This window comes from Lutra lutra, chromosome 10 (assembly GCF_902655055.1).
Source record: "Lutra lutra chromosome 10, mLutLut1.2, whole genome shotgun sequence".
NCBI classification, from domain to species: Eukaryota; Metazoa; Chordata; class Mammalia; order Carnivora; family Mustelidae; genus Lutra; species Lutra lutra.
In genome coordinates, this window is record NC_062287.1 from 73,055,594 (window position 1) to 73,069,666 (window position 14,073).

The window sequence follows — 14,073 nt, forward strand, 5'->3', positions numbered from 1 at the left end:
AGAGGTTGGCGGTTGGGGGAGGCAGTGAAGATATTAAAAAAATCTTCTAAAGGTGTTCTGCGTCTGTCTTTGAAGGCAGGTTCCGCTACAGGAAGTTTGGGAAACAATCATGGTTTTTTAAAATTCAGAACCATTATTTGAATATTCTTGTCCCTAGACAGGAAGACTAAGGCAAAAACCTTAATACTAATGTGATCAATTTACACATAAAAAATGGCATGGAAAAGATACTTTTCAGTTACATTGTATGTAAAATAATGTACTGTTTTTTAAAATGATACATAAATGTTTCAACATGGACCTGGGCCACCATCTAATAGGGCGCCCCCAAACTTCCTCTACAATCAAGAATGACTACTTTATCAAAAGAAAATTAAGAAGCCCAGAAGATATTAGACAATCAAGAGAAGCTTTATTTTGAAAACTGCCACTTCCTCTTTAGAGGTCATTTGCTTTTCAACCAAAGACTAGAGGCACGATTTTACTGGGGGGCAGGGGAGGTGGCGGTGGAGGGACTGGATATTTTTCAAAGAAATAAGTTTATACACAGTGTGTGTTTTGTTAATAGTGAAAACTGCTTAAACTACTTTGATTCCTACCATTCTTGCTTTGACAAAAGTATCCAAAGCTAACCCACTGAACTGGAGGAGATTCAACTCTCAACCACTTCACATGCATCTAATTCCTAATTGATAAACTGAAAAAAAGAAAAAACGCCCACTATCACCCAGTTCACTCTGTTACCAGGTACCACATTTAAAGTAACGAACAAAATAATTCATGGCTTTAAAGTGTAAAGCGCCTATCTACTTTTTAAGAATTAAAAAAATACACTGGTCTTGAACTTTGAAGATTATAAATTAGGTTCAAAGCAAACAAGTTCGCGTTGTAAGAACCAAACAATTAAAAGTGGTTATAAATCAAAGACCCTGAAATTCTATTTATCCCACCGAGGTAGTGACGGACTGATACTTAGGCTTATCTGAACGTTTTTACTTATAACTGAACCAATTCAACCAACAGTTAACTGACCTCCGCGGGTCGGGTATTGAGCTGTGTGAGAAACATGAAACTGAAAGGATACAATCTCCAGGGGCCGGGACGGAAGGGCGAAGACGGACGGATCCCTACACTGGGACAGCAGTGGAGGACTATCTCAGATGGAGAATTAAGTCCACCCTCCTCTCTGTGTTTATAAAAACCAGGACGAAAACTACACTGCCCCACACAGACTATTCCAAACTCTACCCGCAGAGAGGAGGGCGGGCGGCAGGTGGCAGGCGGCCTCAGCTCCGCGCCTTTGTTGACCGTCGCCGCCCCCTCCCTCCATCTTCCCCGGCTGTGGAGCGGGGATTCCGGCAAAAGGCGATAGGCATCTCGGGGATGGGGCCGCAAAGGCTGCTGAGGACTGCACTGGGCCTCCGGCCGGCCAAGGAGGCGCGCTGGGCTGAGTCCGGCCAGGCCCCGCCGGCGCCAAGGGGAGTGGTGGGCGCGCGCCGGTGGCCAGTGCTCCAAGGACTCACCTTGGACACCATTTTCTTGAGCTGGCTCTCCGACACCGCCATGGCGGCCGCCTCGCGACTCCCGTCCTCGCAGCAGAGGGTCAGCCGCTCCGGGGCCGCCCCAGGCCGCCCCACACAATCACACACCTAGTAACCAGCCCCCCACCCCCCCGGCCTCTAACAACAGGAAGTCGGCCACCAGGCCAGCTCTTCCGCTTCCTTTACGTCACTTCCGGGGCAAGCAACTGAGGCTGGGAGCGGTGTAGGTTCCGACCCACCTGGTGAGCTGTTCTCCACAAGCTGAGTGGGGTCCCAGTGATGAGGACAATCTTGTTGTGAGGATCGAAACTTTGCAATGGGGTAATATCAGTAGGTGTTTCACGGTTGCCTCAGACGAAGGGAGCAGGTGCAGGGAGGGGAATAGGAAGGTTTTGCGAGTGAGATTTAATGACCGATTCATCACTTGGGCTGGGAGTCAGAAAACTGTTGTGCGACTAATATTGCCCTTGTGATAATTGAAGGCAAGTGCAGTGTAGCTGGGACTTAAAGTTTTTCCCAACTCTGAGATGGGAGGCTTGCCGTAGATGATGCCTAGGGTCTCTCTGATGATCAGGTTTTGATTTTGTGTTTTTAAGCATAAAAGTTCTTCATACTACATCCACAAGGGCGAAGTGCAGAGCCCTGGTTTCTCAGGAATCCAGGCGGTGATTTATTCTCTGGGAAACCATTCCCCTAAGCCAGAACTCTTTTCCTAGCCAAAATCATAATACACTATGCATTCTACCTTGCAGTACAGTGCATATTAGCCTGCCCAATATCAAAGTCCAAATCTTTGAGGGCAGGTTCATCTTCAGATCCCCTTGAACAGAGCAAGAGTAGGGGCTTGATCTTAATTGAATTTCTACTACTCAAAGAAGTTCTTCATGGTCATTTAGATGAGTCATTACGGCACTCACCACGGTGAGTGGAGACGGTGCATTCAAGGTATTGCAAAACTTGGGTTTGATAATCTGTACTATGTTCATTTGGATGATGTTAGTTTAGTGCTAGTGAGGAACAGGCTGTGGTATTCTTTTCTGAGTTGGCATCTAGGTGAGGTCACAAACATAGAGGGCCTAATTGAAATCATGTGGAAGTATCTTAAATTACTGCCAACAGAAGGCACAGGCTGTCCCAATAGGTATCATTTTTTTGGATATGGGCATCCTGTGTTAAGCATACAGTTCCAGTCACACCAGTCTGTCTTTCCACTGGGCAGTTTGTCTTTCCACTGGGCCTCTTTTTTTTTAATTTTTATTTTTTAAGATTTTATTTATTTGAGAGACCGCAAGAGCAGGATGATCATGGAGGGAGAGGGAGGGAGAGACTCCCCACTGAGCAGACAGCCCCACACAAGGTCAATCACAGCACCCCAAGATATACAACTTGAATCATCCATGAGTCCCATAAAAGAACCACCTCTTCTATGTCACTTAAAAGCAAAGTAGTTTTCAAACTGGTCTTAGAGCCACAACTTATTCAGAAGTACCCTCAGAGCAACTGTGCTTCAGTTGGGAGAGTGCATGTAATATATTGCTTAAAAAGTTTTCTTGCTAGAAGTAATTTTTAAAAGCTTGAAAACAATTAACAGAAGCCACTCTCTTAATTTTGCACTTAAGTCACTTAAAATGAAATAAATAGCCTGGGTACTGTATCAATTACATGAAAGAAATTTCTCTTCAATCTGAATAAATTTCCTATCACTCTTTCAATAAATTAGGCATCTTCTGGTGATTTTAAAGTCAAAGTTTATTTTACTCATTGCTCTTGGTACTTAAGGAAAGCTACAACATAAATTGAAAAATCAAATATTTATCCCTGCACTACAAAATCAAAGCATTTTAATCCACGCCCCACTAAAAAATAATTAACAAGAAGAGATACTGCATGATTTTGGAAAAATGAAACAGTGAAAGTTAAAAGAATAGTGAATGGCAATTACCACCAGATCATAGTGAGGTAGTGGTGGTACTGCTTCTTGACTTACATATGGAACCTACATGATTGAGAATACTCAGCACTTGAGGAAATAATTGACAGAATTATTTCTATAGGGTGGGCTTCCGCAGAGCAAGGACTATTTCTCAACTTTGAATACTTAAATTCTAATACGGTATTTGGAGTAATAGTAGATGCTAAATAAGTATTTGTTGTCTTGCATTCATTGACCTTCATTTATAATTAATATAGTGAACTCTTGGTAATTCATCTGTTACACAATGTCTTGCAATTAGGTTATTATTCAATTAGATTCATATTAGAAATTAGATAGTAGAAGTTATCTAATTTCTAATTAGATCATAGATATTAGAAAAATCTCATTTAAAAAATATAAGAAATGATTCTTTCAGTTTTACTTCCCTGTTCATGCAACAGGACAGTGAGGATACACTGTTAAGAGTAATACCAAAATAATCTACCCAATGTAGTGAACTTACACAGAACTAATGCTTATCTCCTCAAACGTCCAAAGTTTTTAGCTCAGGTAATTCTCACAGGAATCTTTCCAAACGTATTACATACTTTTCTACTTTCTTAAACATGGGACACTGAGTATAATTTTACTTTATGATTTAAGCTCATTATAAGCATCCATTATTCTACTAAACCGGCATTAGTTTCACTGTTTCTAACCAGGATGTGTCTGCCCTTATAAACCACCTGGCTCCTATCTCTCTGACCAGGTTTGGATTTGCCTGTTACGTGCTTTCAAGGCACCTGGGACTTCTTCACAGCACTTAACTATTCTTGCAATTGTACATCTGTTCATGAGATTTGATTACAATGTCTCCTATACTAGATTGTATGGACTGTGAAGGCTGTGTCTAGTCCCGGTTGGCCCACCACTGTATCTGCAATGCACCGTACAGCGTCTGGTGTACTGTAGGCTTCCACTCAGTACCCTGTGAATGAATAAACAAATAAACACGTATCTCAGTGCATACTCCTTTTTGCTATTTGCTGAGGGCAAGTCTGCAAAGTCAGGGAATCCATCTTTCAAAAAACTATATTGGTATAATAAAGAAAGCTGGCCCCTACATGAGAATAGAAATAATCCTTCTGTAGCGTACAGAACCCCAGCTTTAAGGTCTTGTGCTCACTGTTTTGGCTGTCAGGCTTTTTCTTCCTTCTACTGCTTAGAAAAAGAAGAGGTGGTGTGGCCAAGTGCCCCTGGATTGTGACACCTGGGCACTAACCCTCAATCTTCTTCTCTATAAAATGATAGAACCTACCACAGTAGATGATTTTCAAGATTCAATAAGATAATAAAGTGCTCATCCCCCTTCCTGAAACAGCAGTGTCAGTGTTGCTGTTACTATTAGTTGTGTGTCACATCTGTAATAATACACTGTCTCTCACACGCAACATATTGTTATTGACCCATAAGGCATATATATGCTCAATCACTCCTTCAGGAGTGGCTAGAGGGTTTGTTCAGAACAGCCAATCCATCCAAACTCTTACCCTTAAGACTAAAAGTTTTTATGAAATCCTCCTGTTTTAGCTCTAAAGTAAATTGCTTGGCTATTTTTCATAATCTATTTCCACTAAAAATATACCTTTCTCTATGGTACTACTAGTATAATGGGCTTTTGAAGTGTTGGAGATCTACTATATAGCCCAAGAAGGGGTTATAAAAAATTTCAGAAAGGACAGTCCCACTGGAAACTTAACTACACTTTTTCTTCAACTATTAAAAAATTTCACTTTCACTACTTGAAAGTGCACATAAAATTCATTTTTAAACATTTTTGGTAGCTAATTGATTTGAAGAGGGAAAACAAAATGCTTTCCCATTACTACGAATTATATTTTAAAGAAGAAACAGTACCTTAGGCTGGGGATCTTTTGAAGTACACCTAGCACAGATTCTGTAAATCAATACTGGGCCTTCAGCTTATCATGTTTATTATAATAGTCAAGGAGTCATTTTCTTTTAAAAACATATTACTTTCAAAATACTCCCAAAGTGCTAAATGTGCTTTTAGTTGAGGATCCATAAATTTAAATGATGCATATTGTAGATGAATGTCTACTTCTGCTGGAGGTTGGAAGAACAGTTTTAGAGAGCTCAAGAGCAACAAAGAAAATTAGATCTTTTCCCCCCTCCCTATCTTAACTCCCTAAGGATTCAAATTACAAAGCTAATCGGAAACCATCTACCTTAAACAAGCAGTTTTTAAGGGTAAGTAATAAGATACAGAAATTCTCAACCCTATGTATGTTGGCAAAATTAAATGACCTTTCCTTTCCGGTAACTGAACTTTAGAATCAAAGTTTTAACTGTTGCTGGAGACCATGGATTGATGATGCACTGCTTTGGAGTTTCTCAGTCACCACATCTTCCTTCACCGTGCTTTGGATGACTTCAGATACCCCACTGCTTCCAATGATGCAAGGCAAACTTAAAAACACTTCACTATTTATGTCATAATATCCCTGAAATGAAAAAAAAAAATAGGGATTACGAGAGAACTAAATCACCGCAAAAAATTAATATCATAAATATGCTTTTCTAGTTATAAACAGGTAAGAGATAACTTTAAAAAAAATGGTCTTCATTTAATTTCCAAACCTGCAATTATTTTGGAAAATGCGTGTGATAGGAGGCACGTGGTCGGGGACAGCCACTTGGTGGGGAGGTGAGCTGGCTGCTGCTATACAGTGAGCAGATGGGGACTAAGAAAAGCTGGTCAGAGTGAACTCCCTGTGGAGGGGTCCAGTCACATACAGTAACCTGTTTTGAGTGTTCCTTTGTGTGTGTGTGTGTGTGTGTGTGTGTGTTTTTAAAGATTTTATTTATTTATTTGACAGACAGAGATCACAAGGAGGCAGAGAGGCAGGCAGAGAGGGAAGGGGAAGCAGGCTCCCCGCTGAGCAGAGAGCCCGATGCGGGGGCTTGATTCCAGGACCCTGAGATCACGACCTGAGCCGAAGGCAGAGGCTTAACCCACTGAGCCACCCAGGTGCCCCCCACTTTCTGTGTTTTATTTCCCTTCTGATATTCCACAGTTTTCATGAAAATGTACTTACGCATGTGTGCCTTGTCTTAGCTGTGCTTTAGGGACTCTAGGCTTGGGATAAAGTGGGGAAGGACAGAGTGAGCTGGAAAAGCACCTGGACGCGCAGCTGGGACGAGCTGGCATGTCAGTCTGGGGTGATGGGACTGGCTGAAGTGGTAAATGACAACCAGAACTTAATGGAATACACGGATGTTTCTTGAGACTTCCCCAAAATTACATGGGGCGGGGGGCGTGGTGGGGCAACCTGGAAGAAGTCCAGGCTTCCCAGAACCAAGCAGGACAGGGCTTCTCCCGAACTGTCTCCTCCCATGTGTTACTCTCGAAACCAGTAGATACTGAAGACACCTGAGGTACAGTCGAAGCAGCACTTTTTCTGGACTTATATGAATAATTTAAAAGTTTAAAAACATGATGAAAGTACGAAAACAATTACCTTTGCTAAAATTGATACAGAATGTATCTTCTTTTTATTGTTTACAATACTGTCAACCAGGTCAGCCACTGATAGTCCAACAGACCAGGATCTTTGACCTTTTACCCGTAACAGTTCCATGGCTCTAGATTACAAAAAAAATAAAAATAAATTAAAAAAAATAATAAATCAGCGTAACAGTTTTCATTGTTTTTGCACCACACCCAGTGCTCCATGCAATACGTGCCCTCCTTAATACAATGAATACTGTTACGCCGAAAAGAAATTTAAAAAGTCTAATTCTGTTTATAAACATGGAAATATGTTAATGATATACTATCAGTGAATAATTATAATTATGTATAAGTCCTTTCTGTGTATACATACTTTAGCACAGAATAAATTTGGAAAGATGCTCATCAGATTATTGCTTGATAATCTCTAGGTGGTAGAAATAAGGAAATTTATGTATTTTTGTCTTTCTTTTCTTTTTTAATTTACTGAGTTGAGAATGAAGAGAGGACAGGAGGGACTATGCAAGCAGGAGGGGCAGAGGGAGAGAGAGAAACCCAAGCAAATTCTGGCTAAGAACAGAACTGATAAAGGACTTGATCCTATGACCCTAAGATCATGACCTTAGCCAAAATCAAGAGTTGGATACTCAACTAACTGAGCCACCCAGGTGCCCACTGAAAACATTGATAGCTACTTTTCAAATTACTCTCAAAAGAAGTTTTCTTTACATCCTCACTATCTTGTATGAGAATGCTAGTCTCATTGAATCAATGCCAACAATTACTTACAGATGGAAATAGTAACTTGTCTTGCTTGCTCTTGATTTAATGATGAGCAGTGTGATCTCTTTCTGGATTTTTTATACCTGATTCTGAGAACTGCCTGTTAATTTTCCATTCCTCCATTTTACATTGTATTTTTTTCCTAAGAATTCTTCCAGCAATGGTTAATGAGTTAACAGATGATAATAAAACATTATCTCAAAATTTAAAAAAAAATCTCAGAAAATTCACAAAGTATGCACATTTAGTTTTACACTTTTAAGGTATTAATTAGATATTTTTGGATTCGGAAGTAAGTGTTATATAGCAACTGTTAGGGAAGCCTACAGATAATCTACTGGCTAAGCTTTTCTTAAAATGTCAGGCAGGTAGTTCACAGAGAAAATACAAATGGCTTGATAACATAAAAGAAGCTCACCTCCACTAATATTTAAATGTGAGTTAAAACAATACACTAGTGTTGCCTATCAAAATCAGCAAATTCAAAGAGACTGATAACTATTTCTGGAGAAGCTACAGAGAACCAGGCCTGCCCATAACTGCTGTTGAGAGTGGAAAGTGATATCATCTTTTAGGAGAAAGATTTAGCAACATCTGATCTAGAAATTCCTCCTCAGGGATTTTATTCCACGGCAATATGCTCAAGTATGCAAATATATACATATGTTCGCCTTGTGTGAGACAGCAAAAATTCTGGAAACAACTCCTCAAAAGAGGATTGGTTCAATAAATCACTATCCAAATGTTGTACTGTATCGCTCCAGAGAGGAATAAGGTAGATTTGTATATACCACATGGGAAAATGTCCAAGATTTATTATTAAGGAAACAAAGTAAGTTGCAAGGTAATATGAATAGCATACATCTATTTTACAAATAACAAAAATAGTAATGATAATGTTTGCATAAGCATTGGAAAAATGTTTGGATATATGGACACTAAGCTGTTAATAGTAGTGGTCTCTGGAGAGTGGGATTACCCCCAGTTTTTCACTTTCTACTTTATAGATATCTGTGGAATATGAAGTTTTATAACAGCATACATTCTCTTTGTAAATAATAAAAATGATATAAATTAAACATGTTTGAATTTCTTCCTTTTATACTTTCTTCCTTATAAATGCAGGATTATGTAGAGAATCAGATTAGAATGGATTATACAACACTCTTCTCAGTAAGAATATTTTTTTTTTTTAGATTTTATTTATTTATTTATTTATTTATTTAACAGACAGAGACAGCGAGAGCAGGAACACAGCAGGGGGAGTGGGAGAGGAAGCAGCAGGCTTCCTGCCAAGCAGGGAGCCTGATGTGGGGCTCATTCCCAGGACCCTGGTATCATGACCTGAGCCGAAGGTAGATGCTTAACAACTGAGCCACCCAAGCGCCCCCAATAAGAGAATATTCTTTCCAGTTTTTATAGGCTAAGAGTCTTAAGCTGAAGGTTTATAAAGCTAAAAGTCTCCACCTAATTGCAGAAACATATGTTATCATGTGATGGTGAGACAACAGATGGCTTGAAAACAGTGCACGGAGTACAAACTGTAGGGTATGGGCCTTGGAAGGTGTGTGACCAAAGGCAACAGACACAGGATCTGTGCATTATACTTTATTTTTGCCTGAACTTATATAGCTTATCCATTCATATTATATTAGTTTTCAAATGTTTATATGCATGATCAATAAGTACATTATTATTTTTTAAGATGTATTTATTTATTTTAGAGAGACAATATGCATGTGGGGCAGGGGCAGAGGGAGAGGGAGAGAGAGATCTCCAGCAGGGAGCCCAACATGGGGCTCAATCTCATGACCCTGAGATCACGACCTGAGCCGAAACCAAGGGTCAGACATTCAACCAACTGAGCCCCACAGGCGCCCCTGTATTAATTTTAAGTGATATGGATAAATTCTCTCTACATTTAGAAAATTCTCTATATCATCAGATGTTGACCTCTCAGAGCAAGAAGTCAAGGACTACAACTAAGAAACCTGTTCTCCCCTTTACGCATCCACTGCGTATCTGAAATAAAGTTTGCAAGGCCCTCCTAGATCTTCCTTCAGATAAGAAATCAAAGACTAGAACTGACCTCTTGTACTCTGGTCTTGTCCATACTAGCTAGTTTTGTTTGCAGAAGCCTGGTAAGGGTGTGCTGTGTAAACAGTTGCTATGGTACCATGAAGTACATGATTTTCAACTGGGTACATGCAAATCGACACTCAGTGTTACCTGTTGGACAACTGCACCCGAGAGTTAGGACTCATTACTTCTTCTTGGCCACCCCATGTGGGCACTAAAAATTAAAGGAAAAATTAATTATATGTTGCCAACAACTTCCTTAGGATTAGCATGTGATAAATGATCACTTGCAGTCAAGGGTATCTGTATGAAACTTTAAACACTTTCTCCCCTTTTTAGAAACAGCTTTCCACTGATGGCATTGGGTGTGCTGTGCCAACTGCCTGGGAGCTACACTCACCCCAAAAACATGATCCCCAGAGCCTATCTGCAGCCTCCCCTGTGCTCTCTCATCAACACTAGTTCTACAAGGGCCGTCTTGCTGTCCACGTAGAAAGCTTTCCTTCCTCAGCAGCAAACACTTGGCATTTGCTGAGATTACGTTCTTTCATCAGGTGAGGTATAATTTGGTCACCTATTTTGGCTAGATTTGCACAGCTGTTAGAGAGGCAGAGTCCTGTTTGCTAAGAGGATCTTTTGGGTTACCATTTTGTCCCATTACATCATTTACAAAAAAAAAAAAAATCAAAAAATCAAAAATTCAAAGCTGTATGTGTGAACTGGATATTTACATCAAATTTAATATTAAATAGAAATTGCCAGGGGCGCCTGGGTGGCTCAGTGGGTTAAAGCCTCTGCCTTCGGCTCAGGTCATGATCCCAGGGTCCTGGGATCGAGCCCCGCATCGAGCTCTCTGCTCTGCAGGGAGCCTGCTTCCTCCTCTCTCTCTCTGCCTGCCTCTCTGCCTACTTGTGATCTCTCTCTGTCAAATAAATAAATAAAATCTTAAAAAAAAAAAAAAAAGAAATTGCCAGAAACATTTTGAAACCCTTCTAATGTTCATCTATTTCTCATCTGTGTGAAGACATTCTTTAATACAGATGTGTATTAGGGTAGGCAAAACAAAAATACATTTGGATATATAAGACCGTTTTTAAGGTATAAGTCTTTTAAAAAAGATTTATTTATTAGCAAGAGAGAGAGCAAGTGTGCGAGTGAGCGAGTGAGAGTGCACGGGGGCAGGCACAGAGGGAGAGGGAGGAAGACAATTTCAAGCAGATTCCCTGCTGAGTCCAGAGCCATGACCCTGAGATCATGACCTGAGCCAAAATCAAGGGTTGGTCACTTAACTAAGTCACACAGGCACCTCTACATTTCTCTTCTCCCTCTCTCTCTGCCCTTCCCCCCACTGGCACGCTCTTTCTCTCTCTCTCTCAAATAAATCTTTAAAAGCTTGAATCTCAAATAAAAAAAATGTTATATGAGCAATACAAATATATGTGGACAGATTAAGAGATTAAAAAATATTTTAGGGGCACCTGGGTGGCTCAGTGGATTAAAGCCTCTGCCTTCGGCTCAGGTCATGATTCCAGGGTCCTGGGATCGAGCCCTGCATCGGGCTCTCTGCTCAGCATAGGAGCCTGCTTCCCCCTCTCTCTCTGCCTGCCTCTTGCCTCCTTGTGATCTCTGTCTGTCAAATAAATAAATAAATATTTTTTTAAAAAAATTTTTACATGGACAGAATGGTTATATAAGAATTTTTTCTAAAAAATTTCTGTACATTGGGGGACCTTGGGTGGCTCAGATGGTTGGGTATCTGTCTTTGCCTCAGGTCATGATCTTCAGATCCTGGGATCGAGCCCTATGTCAAGCTCTGAGCTTGGCAAGGAGTCTGCTTCTCCCTCTTCTTCTGCCTCTCCCCTGCTTGTGCTCTCTCTCTTCTTTCTCTCAAATGAATAAATAAAATCTTTAAAAAAAATTTCTGTACATTACTGGTAAATTCATGATAGAAAATTGGGGGAAATGTCTGCTAAATGAAATACAGCATTTATTGACCTTGGAAGAGTGAATAAAAAGGGGCAAGGGAGGAATGAGAAGACTCAGAAAGGGCACAAAAAATATGAAATTATTAAATTATTAAATCATTAAGTTATTTTAAATTATATATTAAGTTATATCATTATATATTGTATTATATATTGTATTATATATTAAATTATTTAAATTATATATTAAATTATTTTGTGTGTGTGTGTGTATCACATTCATTCTTTTTTCTCTGAGTCCTGACTTCCAAGAGCCATGGGGAAAGAATGGCAAGAGGGAGAAAGCTTCACTATGTTCAACTTTTCTTGTGAGAAAGTCATTAGAATTTTCAATTAGGTATAGATGGACTTATTATTTTTTCTGTTCATTTACTGCCCAGCCCTTCAAAATTCCTAAATATATGTCCAACCTATTTTAGGGAGTCCTTTCAAATACTGTAACTAATCAATCCTAATCTTTTTGGCCCCAATCCTCAGGACAGCAATCCTTGGGCCCCAAATTTTAATGAACAGTGACCATGGGGAAACTCTTTTCCATAGTATATATCTTCCCTTGTGTAAGACTGATGCCCAATACAGATGACCTAACAGTCTGTTCTGACATCCAACCATTAGATTTCTAAACCATGGTTTGAAGGAGTTACCTGCAGTTTACATATGATATTAATATCAGAGCTGAAAATAGAAGCTCCAAAGCATATGTTCTGCTATCTAATTGGGTGGGGGCATAATATGAATGACCTTTGCTCACAAGATAGTATCAGCATCATTTCAAAACACATTTACTGAGGCCAATCCAAAGTCAAGGAGCTTGCAGTTTGGTGGGGTAAACACACAGGTAAATATGCAACTCTAAACAGTGTGGTAATGGTTATGTTAGAGGCATGAATTTCCTTGACCTGGAGAATTAGGAAAGGCTTTCTGGGAGACATGGTACTCAAGCCCAGTCTTGAAGGGTAAGCAGGAGTTAGCCAAGTGAATGAACGTTCAGGGAAAGGAAGAATCAGGTGCAAAAGCAAGAAGGCCTGAGAGTGCATGAATCATTCAGGAAACTGCAAGCTGACCATATGACTAGCACAGAATGCCTGGCAGGAGAGCAGAAGAGGAAGCTGGCGAGGGGAGGGAAGCAGGAAACTAATCCTAAAGGGTCTTGTACGTCAGGATTCCTCCCCCAGGCTGTAGCTGTCATTTGTCTCTGAAATACTTGACGAGAATTAATTTTATCTGCACACCTGCTATTCTTAGTACAGTTTCCAAATCCTAACGTTGCTTTACGTCAAAGTGTAGTTTTACATGTCCTTTCGCTAATTTTCTATTCATCGCTGCCTTGCTGATTGCTGTAATAGAAACGACTATTTACTGGATGTTAAAGCTGTGTTAGACACTGTACCAAATGCTTTCGATGAACTGTCTCATTAAGTCAAAGCAAGAGAAAGCACAGCTCTGGAGTCAGAGCAGGATTCAAATCTTCCTAGGTATGTAATCTTGGGCAAATCACTTAACCTCATAGAGTCTTAAGCTTCCTCATCTGTCAATTTGGAAAACCACCATCTCCTTCAGAGGGTGTTTGCACATTTTTTTAAAAGATTTTTATTTATTTATTTGACAGAGAGAGAGAGATCATAAGTAGGCAGAGAGGCAGCCAGAGAGAGAGGGGGAAGCAGGCTCCCTGCTGAGCAGAGAGCCCAATACGGGGCCCGATCCCAGGACCCTGAGATCATGACCTGAGCTGAAGGCAGAGGCTTAACCCACTGAGCCACCCAAGCGCCCCTGTTTACACATTTTAAATGAGATATGCAACCCATTTAAAACACACAATACGCTCTCAATGAAAAGTTATTATAATTGCTGTTACTGCACTGACGGCACTTATGCAAAAATATAACCAGTTGATGTTTATGGATGTAACCAGCAGAGGGAGCCTCTGTCCATTTCTGGCTTCAGGGCCAAGGTAAGTTATACCTATTGTGAACGTAACTATCTCTGAAACAAAGTACTAGACAGGATAAAAAGCGATCTGATGGTGGGGTCTAGATGGGACACAGTGAGGTGGGTTGGGGAGAGCATCAGTAGTTTCAGTGCTATCGGTAATGCTCTTAACTGACTATAGACTCATGAATGTTTGTTCTATTATGCTTCAAAACATCTGTTATACATTATATGTATTCTTTTATGTAGGTCAGATAGTACATAATACTACATTTAAGTGACCCCAGTTCACATCTACCTACATCC

At 40.1% G+C, this 14,073-nt stretch overlaps 2 protein-coding genes across 6 annotated transcripts in view; both read right to left on the reverse strand.

The window, feature by feature from the left end:
* The window catches only part of TSG101 (tumor susceptibility 101), a 44,978-nt gene extending 43,289 nt beyond the window's left edge, over positions 1 to 1,689 (reverse strand). The window contains exon 1 of one of the 2 annotated variants that reach the window (XM_047747437.1): positions 1,524 to 1,689. In XM_047747437.1, coding sequence (XP_047603393.1) covers positions 1,524 to 1,565 — 42 coding nt within the window. In that variant the 5' untranslated portion in view covers positions 1,566 to 1,689. The remainder of the gene's footprint in view (positions 1 to 1,523) is intronic. The other variant, XM_047747436.1, reaches the window with a different exon arrangement.
* A 1,580-nt stretch (positions 1,690 to 3,269) lies between these two features.
* The window catches only part of UEVLD (UEV and lactate/malate dehyrogenase domains), a 56,945-nt gene continuing 46,141 nt past the window's right edge, over positions 3,270 to 14,073 (reverse strand). For 3 of the 4 annotated variants that reach the window (XM_047747433.1, XM_047747435.1, XM_047747434.1), the window contains 3 exons: positions 10,004 to 10,067; positions 6,999 to 7,122; positions 3,270 to 5,981 (listed from right to left, as the gene is read on the reverse strand). In XM_047747433.1, coding sequence (XP_047603389.1) covers positions 5,814 to 5,981; positions 6,999 to 7,122; positions 10,004 to 10,067 — 356 coding nt within the window. In that variant the 3' untranslated portion in view covers positions 3,270 to 5,813. The remainder of the gene's footprint in view (positions 5,982 to 6,998; positions 7,123 to 10,003; positions 10,068 to 14,073) is intronic. The other variant, XR_007130558.1, reaches the window with a different exon arrangement.